The sequence below is a fragment of the Elephas maximus genome, chromosome 9 (assembly GCF_024166365.1).
Source record: "Elephas maximus indicus isolate mEleMax1 chromosome 9, mEleMax1 primary haplotype, whole genome shotgun sequence".
NCBI classification, from domain to species: Eukaryota; Metazoa; Chordata; class Mammalia; order Proboscidea; family Elephantidae; genus Elephas; species Elephas maximus.
The window spans coordinates 31,861,448-31,873,410 of NC_064827.1; the positions used below are offsets into that span (position 1 = coordinate 31,861,448).

An 11,963-nucleotide genomic window follows, 5' to 3' on the forward strand; every position below is an offset into this window, starting at 1 on the left:
TTTTTTTTCTAAAAGAGTCCCAGAAACGTGTGTTTGTAACAGCAGCCCAAGTAATGATGCTACTGATAACCTCTGCCTTACCGCTTTGACTTATCATTACCCTCATGGTTAAAACAAGAAGGTAAAGGTGTTTCTGTTTACATTACTCAGATTGCACAATTTTATTAGTTTCAATTTGCTTAAGCGATTACATATCTTTGTTCATATAATTCTGAACCTCTACAACACTTTTCTTCCTTAAAAAATTCCTACAGGGCTTCACAACCATTTAAATAAATGCTGAGATTTTGTTTTGAAGCTGAAGGGGAAAACAAAACTATTTGAGAATTTAAAAAGTCCTTTGTGATAAAACCTTTACATTATCATAAACAAAGTCAATGTTACTTATAATAATAATAATAATAATTAAAAAAACTTACTCTTTTTAAAAAGACTTCTGATGCTTTGGGCATTTGAATTTTGCAATTGACAGTTTTAACGTTACTACTTCTCTAAGGTTCTGTGTCGCGTGCTGTCCAGTTGATTTTGAGGATAGCGAGAGCGTCAGGTATCATTTTTCCAGTAATGATGGCTCAGGATGTTTTTCACTTTATATTGCAGCTTTCCCCGTTTGAAAACATGCAAATAAAATGTTTAACATTCAAATAAACACCCTCGGGGGTTTTCAGCCGGGAGTCCGGCAGTGACGTGCAAACTTCCAGCTTCAAGTCCCAGCCTGACGCAGTCTGGCAAGGGGGTGGGGAAGGGAAGAAGTGGGATTCTGAGGGGCAAGTGCCCTGAGCAGAGGCCTAACATTCAGGTTCTTTGGAAACAACATAGCTACAGATTTATCGTTTTTTTTTTTTTTTTTTTTTTTTTTACAGCTTATTTAAAAACGAAAATAAATACATGGTGAACACGCACAGCGTGCATTAGAGTTTGAAGTCCCAGTCCCCTCAGGCTTTCCCCAAACCTTAAGAAGCCACCTTCACAGATGCGAGTGTTAAAACATTCAAATAAATTCATTGATTAGAATGAAAAACATTAGCTGCATTTGAGCATATGCATATGTATTATTATTGTAGTTTTGCTCAAAAGCAACAATCATTTCAGGGATCATGAAGTAAATAACTACACTGAGACACACTGAGTTTTTTTTTAAATTCTCCCTTCAAAAAAAAAAATAACGCTGCTAACATCTAATAAATTCAACATTTTGTAAATACAAGTGGGCTTGCCAGATTGAAATAACGTGAGAATATGGTGAATCTGTTGGGGTCTCAAAATGGTGGCCATTTTCTAGGAAGGATTGGAGCCTTTAAAACAACCTTCCTTCCCCCACTGAACAAAACCATTTATTCCCAATGTTTCTTCCATCACCTGGCTTACTCTGTCGTAGAAGCGGATCTTGCTATTAATAGCTACTGACGTTTTTTCATTCTAATCAATGGTTTTATTTGAAGGTTTTAACTGAAGGCGACAGTTTCCAAACATGGGGAAAACTGCAATATAAAAAGAGAACAGTTATGAGCCATCATTACTGGAAAAAATGGTACCTCCCATTCTCGGTACCTTCCCGCATCCGCAGAGAAGCAAGGAGAGCACGAAGCCTCTCAACACTCCTAAGTCTCCACCAGGCGTGGGAGGGAACGGAATGGTCAGAGAGTATAGGAAGTAAGTTTTCCCTGGAGAGCCCGGCCCCCCCCCGCCCCCCCCCCCGCGCCCCCCAAAGGCTAGCCAGTTTCAAGTGGGGAGGTGACCTAGATGCCCCCTGTCCCATCCCTGCGCCCTTCTCGAATCCACACGACCCAATCATACTCTGCCTGCCCCCACCCTCGCCGCCGGCCGCCGGGCAAAACGTCAATCCAGTTCTGCACTACGTATATCCAGCAGTTATCGCTATCCTAGTCACATTTTATCTGCGGATGATAGTTGGGGGAGGGGGGAGGTCTAGGGGACCTAGTACAAGGTGTGCTTGCAGGGGCGGGAGGGGGGGTGGTAAGTAGACCCTGTCTCTAATCTCTCGCCGGAGGATCCTGTCTCCCCACTCCCGGAACCCCGCTGCCCATTAAATCCCTGGATCAGAGCTGGGGGATGGAGAAATCCAGGTCCCAGCAGCCAAGGGTCTTGCCTTACGCAGGCACTCTGTAGGGGTTCCAGAAACGCCCTTTGCACCCCCAGGGTTTTCAGCCGGGCTGCACAAGGCAGCCAGGTGTAGTCCGGCGGAGGGATGGGAGGAGCGCGATGGCATCCTGAGAGGCAACTGCTGGGAGCAGAGGCCTAACACCCAGGCTCTTTGGAAATGATGTAGCTACAGATTTACTACGTATTTACAGCTTATTTTAAAAGGGAAATACATGGTGAACAGGTACAGCGTGCGTCAGAGTCTGGAGTTCCAATCTCCTCACGCTTTTCTACAAACCTTAAGGAGCTACCTTCACATATATGATGCCTGTAAAACTCAGTTTCCTCGCCCGCTCTTCCTCCCCATCCACCCAGTGCGAAGGAAGCTCTTAGTTCATCCCATACAGTCCGCTTGTTTCAGAAACAAAGGCTTTGAAAATAGCGTATATTTTTATTGGTGGTCTTCCCGCCCCCATCCTGAGATATTTTGGTAAATATTCATAATATTTTAAATGATACTTAGGTAAATAAAAGCAGAGAGATAAAAGAGGAAAAGAAAGATTTGCTACTATCTCGAATCTTGTATATTTTCTTAAATCACCTAACTTTATAATGCAGTCATTTCACATTCTATTAAATATTCTTCAAAAACATGATGATGATTAATGGTTGTCTAAGATTCCAGGGAATAATTGTACCATATTTTAACACGACCTTATTGCTATATTTTTAGGCTATTTTTAATTGCTTACTATTTATCTTTGTGTATTGAACTTTATCACAACTTTCTTTAGGATAATGCCTAGATATGGAATAACTAAATGAAAGTGTATGGATATATTTAAAGTTCTTGATTCATACTACAGAATTGTTTTACTTGCTGATGAGGTGTTTAAGAAAAGTGCATTAACCTTGTCAGGCAATAAATGGTTGCAAAGTCAGGGATCAGGTATGTGTGCATCATAATTCAGAGAACTGTAGTTTGAAAAAAGCATATTCAATATTGTAATTCAAAATTTAGAAAATGAAACAGTACCCATTGTTTATGTAATTTAAACCGACAAAGACAAGGCACCACAAAACCTTTTAATCTGGTTGAGTTTTGCAACAGAGGGACTCTCTGGCCTAGGGTGTTTGAGTAGGGAGAGGCGCAAGTGAAGGTTTTTATGTTTCTCAGAAAGGAATAAAGGCTTTCAAAAGCTTAAAACACTGGGCCAAGTGTTCAGCTCTGGCTTAAAAAAGTAGTTTTGAGATGATTTGGGTCACTTTGCTAACAGGAAATAGTTTACATATTGGGAAAATGGTTTTGCTTAACTGTACCGGCAAACTAACATGTAAGAGCAGACCTCTAAAATATTATGAACGTATACGGCAATAGCCTGTGTTGTTGCTACTTTAGGAAGACAATTCTTAAAAAAAAAAAAAAAATCAAGTCATTGAAGAAATAAATTAATAGTAAATCTTGGCTTCTGAAAGAGTTATTCCTCACTTAGAACATATAAACTGGGGGCCATGTAGACACTGAGAATAATGATTTGTGTTATCTACACAGTACCCACCTTGAGAGAACATTACGTTGTTAAATGAAAAAAAAAAACACTGAGAATTCCTGTATATCAATAAATACAATGAATATTTAAATTAATAATAAAAACACGACTATTCACAAACATGCCAAAGTAGAAGCAACAAATCAATTGACGTAATTCGTCAGGTATGTGTAGATAAGCAACTAATAATGCGGAACTTTATTATACATACTTTCCAGTCACATAAACATAAAAAAGTCATAATGAACACATTTGCAGAAACTTAAAAAAAATGTTAAAAAAATAGCACCTTATATATTTACACTCACATTAAATAACTTATACAAGAATTTTTTTTTAATACTTGGAGCTGCCAACATTTTGCATAAGGCGAAATATAATTAGCATTTATATATATTCTTAAATCAGTATAACTATAGGCATAATATATATTGATGTGAAAAACATAGTCACATATTATTTATAATACCCCAGGTGTTCATTATATGTACTCTTTCATAAATGAAGTTGGAGAATTGCACATATTCTCAAGACTTACATTCTTTTCTATTCAAGCCATGTGTTCTATATTCACATGCCTGGTGAAAATGGGGCTTTTCACATTGTGAATGTATTTTAAAATGATTTTATACATCATTCCTAAAAATAGGCTAATCCCTAAATAACAAGAAATGAATAGTTACTTTCAATGAACCTATCATTTTTAATTTTTTACATTTTATACAATAAAAAAAGGAATATATCCTCTACCTTCAAAGTAACCGGAAAATGTTTTATACTCCTAAAATAGAAAGCATACCTATAGTATTCATATAGATTAAAAATTCTACTTTGTTACTATAGCTATCTAGACACAACCTAATGTTAAATAAAGTAATTTCATATAGAGAAAGTAATACAACTATGATATTCAAGCACTTATACATCACAGTAGCTAAATGTTAATAAAGGACCATTTAAAGAACAAACAAGGTCTTATTAATGTTTCAAAATGAACTAAAATCAAGTCCAACTACACACCCTGAAGATTTTTATAATCTCCTTCACCTGTTTTTTTTTTAAACGGAACTTCCAGAATCATATAAAAAAATGTGTATTTATCCTGTAAATTTTTCCTAGATTTTTGCTAACAGAAATAAAAGCATCAAATTAAACACTGATTGTTTTTAACAGTTTTACATTTTCATGTCAAAAACCCCACAAACGTTGCAATAAAACGTTTCTTTTTTCCCCCTCCCTGGCCTCTGCTTTTGGAAGATTCCTGTAGACACCACGTCACAAGTTACAAAAGCGAAGCCTCACTAAGTTAATTTTAGCCTTATTATCCAAATTCGAATTAGGATTCTGCATATTGTAACTGCATTTTTTTTTCAATTATCCTGGTCATAGGGAATGACACCGACTCTGTGAAGATTAATCTGATGCGAGGAGAAAATCACTTCAGCTTTTGTTTTTAAAGAGTAGGCCTCAGTTTTTTAAAAAGCGTTCACTGTGGTCCGAGATGATTCAAATATGATCAGTTGTGATTCCTCAGGGACATCACTGTAGTCCCATGTCTGTTAAACATACGGGGCATCGTACTGAACAGGTTCAATCGCTCTGCCAACCAAATAGGTAGCCTACGACTTCCCATGAAAGTCCCTTTCTCTCTGGGCTGCCACATCCCGGAGTAACAAGTGTCTGCTCTTAACACTATTTACTGATCCTTCGATCAGCCTTACTATTTGGGACAGTCAAACCGTGTACGTGTCCCCACCCTCCCGCGTCTCCTTAACTGCCCTTGGAAGGCGGGAAGGCTGACCCCGGCTGGGGAGAAAAAAGGCGGCTTCCAGAAAACTAAAACTGGGGGGCCGTTAGCAATTTATTTTCAACCCTGGGTGAAATAAAGACAGTTCAAAATACACTTTAACCAAAGGAGAGACGAACTGGGGGTGGAGGTGGGGGGAGAAGAGACAGGGTGGTCTACAAACTCCCGCCCAGGAAATTCAGGAGTCACTGGCTTCTATGGTGATTTGAGAATCTTCTTGTTCTCCCCACAGTTTCAGAGGGTTGGGGAGGCGTGTGAAGAGGGCTCCGGGCTCAATGTCTCGGCAGAACCTCACCTCTAAGAAACAGAGAAACAGTGCAAAGAGCCGTCCCCCACCCCAACCTGCTCCTCCTCGCCTCGTCCGGAGGATGACTTATCTGTTTACTAATCACACCAAACACAATCATTCAAGTGCCGAGTCCGCCCAGGACTGGTCGAGGGCCTTTCCTACCTGGTCTTCTAGGATGCGGCGGCTGCCCTCTGCGCTGGCTCCTCACTAGCCTCAGCACGAGGGCTCGCGGCCCCGGCGCTGCCCACTCCCTCGCGGGCCGCGCGACGTGCACCACGAAAGACCTCACTCGCGGCGGGCCGCACGCGCGCCGGATCCGGACGGTCACCAAGAACCTCCGCACCATGCTCTCGCTGCCTTCGCCGCGCAGGCACTTGCTGCGGCGCTTTCTGTAGACGAGGTAGGCAGCGCCGCCCCCGCCCCCCGATGGCAGCTCGGAGCCCGCGCGCCGGAGCCCGCGCACCGCCCCCCGCCCGCTCTCCTGTCCCCGCCCGCAGGCGCGCGCCCGCGTTCCCCGGACTCCCGAGACCTCAGTACCTCTCTGCGCCCGGAGCGCGCGCGCCGCCCCCCGCCCGCCCGCCCTCCTGTCCCCGCCCGCAGGCGCGCGCCCGCGCTCCTTGGACTCCGGGGGTCTCAGAACCGCTCTCCGGGCGGAGCGCGCGCACCGCCCCCCCCCCTCCGCCCGCAGGTGCGCGCCCGCGCTCTCCGGACTCCCGAGACCTCAGAACCGCTCTGCGCCCGGAACGCGCGCGGAGAGGCGGCCCTGGCGCCGAGCGAGGGGCACGCGCGCGGCGGCTCGCACCCGGGGCTCCTCGCCCTCCCCCCGGCCGCTTTCCCGCCCTCTCCGCGGTCCTCCCCGCCTTTCCCATCTCAGCGCGGACGCCCCACGCGGTGACAGCCCCAGGCCTGACGCCCGAACGCATCTGCAGGCAGGCCCGCCCCTTGCAACATCCGTCCCTCGACACGCCCCTACCAGGAACCGCAGTGCTCCCCCGGCTCTGGTCCTGCCCGCGCCCCTCTCCCGCGCCTCCCTGCCTTGCTTCTTCGCGCCTGTCGCCGAGCGGCTTCCGTGTCTCCAAACCGGGAAATTTAAAAAGAGAAAAAGACAGAAAAGCCAGGTCACCTCATTGCGCTACCCGCCAATCAGGAGGCTGGATGTCAGTTTGGCAAGAAATGGCCGCTACGCCTCACTTCTAGATTCGGAATACGAGCGAAATTAAAGACAACCGCTGCACGCAGCCCACGCGACCTGTGGACACTGCGCGGCGCTGGCGCCACTGGAGCTCCAGCCGCGCGGACCAGGTAGGCGGGGCCGCGCCGGGTCCCCGGCTGCGTCGGGCGCCCCTTCCCCCCAGCTCCCGGCGTCGCCTAGATGGCCGGGCGGAGGTGAGAGCCGGGGCCGCTTCATCCAGGCACTTTTTATTTTCGGTTTTAACCTTAAAGACCCCGCGAAGCATCTGAGAGTTTCTTCCTCTTTCCTGCCCGCCGTGCTCCCCTCCCCCACGGCTCCGGTCGCCGGCGTTTGCCTGTCGCTCGGGTCGCCGGTCTCCTCCGAGCGGCCGCCGGCAGCCTCCGCCTCCTCCTCCGCCCGGCGCTTGGCCGCCCTGGGCTCTCGCTGCCTGTGTCCCCAGCATGGTCCCTCTCCGCTCTCCTCCCCGCTCTCCTCCCCCACATCACTGACCCTTTCGGTAGCCCCCCCGCCCCAGCAGTCCACTCGGAACAGGAAAGCGGGGGAAGAAAGGAAGCGGCAGCATAAAGGAGGGGTGAGTTGAGGACACGCAGGCGGCCTGAGGACACCGAGGAGCCGGGTTGCAGAGCGCAGCCTCTCCGGGCCCGGCCCTCGGAGCTGGAGCTCGGACGCGGGCCCGCGGCTCCCGGAAAAACGGGAAGTCGAGCCCAGGACGCCGTTTTCGGGCGGCGCTGGCCTGGTACACTAGCCCCGGGGCCTGCCGTAGGTCGGGCTCTGGCCGGAGCTAGGCCGGGCCTGGCGGGCTTGTGTCAGAAGATGCAGAGCTAGGCCCAGTCTGGGGAGTCTGGAAATGTGGCCGGCCTCGCAGCGGCTTCCCAGACATGCGCCCGGGCCTAGTGGCCTAGCCGCAGACGTGGGACTACAGCGTGAGAGCTGACCAGGCCTTGGAGGTGAGACGCCAAGTCCCTCACTTCATGGAGGAGGAAACTGAGGCCTGGATTGGTCAAGGCACCTGTCTAAGGCCGTGCGGTAACTCAGTCAGGGCCCGGTTGAGGGTCAGCCTTCTTCCTTTCCCCACCCCCACCCCGTCACGTGACATCGTCGCGGCCCTTGTCCAAACTCTACGACAGAAGAACCAGCTTAATTAGGGACTACGGTCGCTATGAGTCAGAATCGACTCGACGGCAACAGATTTTTTTTTTTTTTTTTTTTTGGTTTTCTTGTTGTTAGTTTCCCTTAGGTACCTTCTGACTCATGGCAGTCCCATGTGTGCAGAGTAGAGCTGCGCCACGGCAATCTTTCAGAAGCAGATCGCCAGGCCTGTTTGCTCTGGCGTTTCTGGGTTATTTGAACCACCAACCTTTCTGCAAGTAGTTCAGGGCTTAACCGTTGGCGCCGTCCAGGGACTCGTAAGTATCTGCCTGAATGTTGGCAAATGAACTTCACCGATAGGATTGACTTGCTCAGAATTTACCGAGCACAGTACCCGTCACTGTTACTTGTCATCTCCTCTGCCTGGAAAGAATGGTTTTTCTCGCTCTTCACAAGGTTGGCTCCTTCTTTCTTAAGAATCCCCGTTCAGAGAAACTTCCCCTCTCTGGCTCCATATCACCGTGTTTATTTTCTCTGTAGTGTTTTTAGCAGTTCAGAAATTACAACACTTAGCAGTACAGAAATTATTTTGCTTTTGTATTTGTTTATGTGTTGCCTGATTGTCCTTCACGGTAGGGTGTAAGCTCCATGGGAGCAGGATTCTGCTCTGGCTTACTCTGCACCCATGACGCCTTCCCCGACCTCATAGGACGGATGGTCCGGTAAAAACACACAATTATAATTAGGACATTTGGCTTTATGGATCACAGAGGAAGGACACTTTGGGGAAGTGGGCAGTCCAGAGAAAGCATGCTAGAGGGCAAATGCTGCTTGATGCCAGGATAATATCATTTAAGGAAGAGTGACGAGTTGCCTGGACCCAGGCAAGGTGATTATCTGTGACCAGAAACCATGGTGTGTGTGAGAGGGGGAGGCCTCTATTACAGTCTCTTGAAATTGTCTCATCATGCCTGCGGGGTCTGCTGACCCTCAGTTTCCCAGCCAAGTTTAAATTCAGGGATCTTTGTATATTGATTAAACCTGTATAGTTTAACCTATAACCATTTCATTTCTACGCAAACTTGGGAGTAGGAAGACTTTACACTTCAGAGGAATGCCATTTGAATGACAGCATGCATATATAGCAAGCTTTCTGTTTTTTGGATGTAAATTTTAAAATTTAAACCTTTAAATTCCATCTTGGTTTTCCCCTGCTGCCCAACACCTGTTCTCTGTCAGCTGTGGTATGCAGGGGAATTCTATCTAATTTTAATATTAGCGGAAGCAAAATACAATTAGGAAGATGAATCTCTAGCAAAAAACTAGTATGTGCTGTTCCAAAGAAAAAGATGTTTGGCTATATGTTCTTCAAAAAATTTGTGATCAAAAATTGAGTAGAACTATGTGTACACGCTTTCACTTGTATTACTTATTGTATCCTCACAGTGGCCCTTTAAATTTGAGATTCTTACCCCTATTTTACAGGTAAGAAAATTGAGGCCCATCACCACCAGCTGCCATCAGTTCTGACTCACAGCGACCCCATGTGTGTCAGAGTAGAACTGTGCTCCACAGAGTTTTTGATGGCTGATATTTTGGAATTAAGTTGCCAGACCTTTCTTCTGAGGAGTCTTGGGTAGACTTGAACTTCCAACATTTTGGTTATCAGCTGAGCTTATTAACAGTTTAAACCACAGAGAAACTCTAGATGAGGCCTAAACCAAAACCTGTTGCCATTGAGTTGATCCTGACTCATAGCGACCCTATAGGACAGAGTAGAACTGCCCCATAGAATTTCCAGGGAGTGGCTGGTGGATTTGAACTGCCAGCCTTTTGGTTAGCAGCTGAACACTTAATCAATGTGCCACCAGGGCTCCAGTTGAGGCCTACAGGGCTCCAAATTTTGATTACTTCATGGCAGCAAGTGCCAGGGCTGGAATCATCAAGAAGGTCTTTGGACTGTAAGTCCTGTGCTCTTTCTGTTGTATCCCAAAGGGCAGAGTCAATAGGGAGTGTGCTAGCTGTGGTCACTTGTGCATCGACATGATCGCCAAATGCTGGAGCTTCTCTTTGCCCTCTTCCATTGGCCTAAATAACTGACAGTTAATTCTCTGAGTTTTTGAATGGAGGAAAATTATTTTCTGATTTGGATTAGCAAATTCATCCTCCAGGACGAGATAGAACATCTTACTGAATAGCTTTCATCTTGTGCTTCCCTCCCTAACCACCACCACATGGTGACCCAGGACACTAGCTTTATCCCTCAGATAACTCTTGATTATCAAAATTCCATCAGAAGCTTTCCTAACATTGCATATGTCACACTCAAAACCCCAAAGGCATAAAACAAGAGCCACCATAAACAAGATTAAAACCAAAATAATTATTCATACATATATGACAATATATTAATTTCTAAAATATGTAAGTAACCAGGTAACTCAATAAAAAGATAGAGAATGTAAAGAATGTAACAGGCAGTTTATAGTAGAGAGTATACAAATGAACAGATTGTCAAAACTTACATGAAAAGCACAGTCTCACTGCTTAGTAAAGAGACATAAACAGGAACAATGGCATATACCTATAAGTGTTGCAAAAATAAAAAGTGATAATAGTGGCAGAGTTGTCAGGAAACACCCTTATACACTATACACTATTGTACTTGGTGCAGTTGTTTGGGAAGACAGCTTTACAGTATCTATCAAAACTATATGTGATATATGTACCCTTTGACACAGCAATTCCACTGTTTTAACTCATGTAAGTATGTAAAGATATACACACAAATATATGAATATATGTATGGAAATACATATACTATAGATTTCTTTCCATAAATACAGTATACATATGTTTGGAAAGAAATATATATGTATGGAAAGATAGAGATATAAACATATAGATACATATAGACTTGACAGCACCTAACCGCAACAACAACCCTTTGACTCAGTAATTCCACTCTTGTAACTCACATAAGTTTGGGAAGTATATATAAGTATATACACGCAAACACATTAGTATGGAAAGATATATACACATACACATAAGTGTGGAAAGATCATATATATACACACACACACAGAGAAGATAGAAATGTACTCTGGCTCAGCAACTCCTTCTATAAATTGCTACAGATGACTCATTGAAGTATGCAAAAAAGATTCTTTATAGCATTGTGACTAGTGACAAAAAAAACACACAAAGAAAGGAAACAATTTACTTGTTTGTCAATAGGATACTGATTTAAAAACTTAGGGTCCATCCATAAAGTACAAAGCTGTGCAGCCATAAAACAATGAAGTCCATAAAACAATGAAGTGCACCTATATGCACTGATAAAGGAAATTGTCAAGGATCTATTGCTAATTGAAGAAAGCAAGTTGCAAGATAGTATGATACCATTTGTGCTTTTCAAATGTATGTGTTGGGGAGGGTTGTTTACAATTATTTGTACCTATATATTTCTGGAAGGATAATTTAAAACATTTTAATAGTTTTTCCCCCTGGGTAGTGAGAATGGGGGAATGGGGAGATTTTGGGAAGCTTTTACTTAGTACTTTTTGCCTTCTGTATTGCCTGAAAGTTTACTCTGAGCAAAAATTATTAAAGTAACAATCATAGAAATTCAGAACCCCAAATCTAGAGATTCTAATTCTGTAGATCTGGAGTTAGTCAGTAAATCTGAATTTTAAAACATCTCCTTGGGTAATTCTGATACGGAGCCGAGGTTGAAAACCAGTCCCTGTATGTTAGCCTCAAGTGACTGCCGAGGCCAACACCATCGTTTGGATACAACAATTACTTGGGGGCAAATGTAAAATGAAATGTCATTTAATTTTTACTTAAAAAGAGGATGACATTAAACTCTTCTGTTTATGATGGGATTTATGACAGCACTGTGACATCCTGGAGTAGGCCCATTTGTGA

At 44.7% G+C, this 11,963-nt stretch overlaps 1 protein-coding gene across 4 annotated transcripts in view; it reads right to left on the bottom strand.

Annotated features, from left to right (window-relative positions):
• The window catches only part of LOC126082640 (cyclin-dependent kinase inhibitor 2A-like), a 44,415-nt gene that overhangs the window by 21,048 nt on the left and 11,404 nt on the right, over nt 1–11,963 (bottom strand). The window contains exon 1 of one of the 4 annotated variants that reach the window (XM_049895345.1): nt 6,723–6,873. The exons of 1 other annotated variant lie outside the window; for it this stretch is intronic. Coding sequence is in view for 1 of the 3 variants with exons in the window: in XM_049895341.1 (XP_049751298.1) it covers nt 5,912–6,095 (184 nt within the window). In the remaining 2 variants the exon portion in view is untranslated. Of the gene's footprint in view, nt 1–5,911; nt 6,180–6,722; nt 6,874–11,963 lie in introns of those variants that run through there. 2 more of the 4 variants (XM_049895342.1, XM_049895341.1) reach the window with 2 other exon arrangements.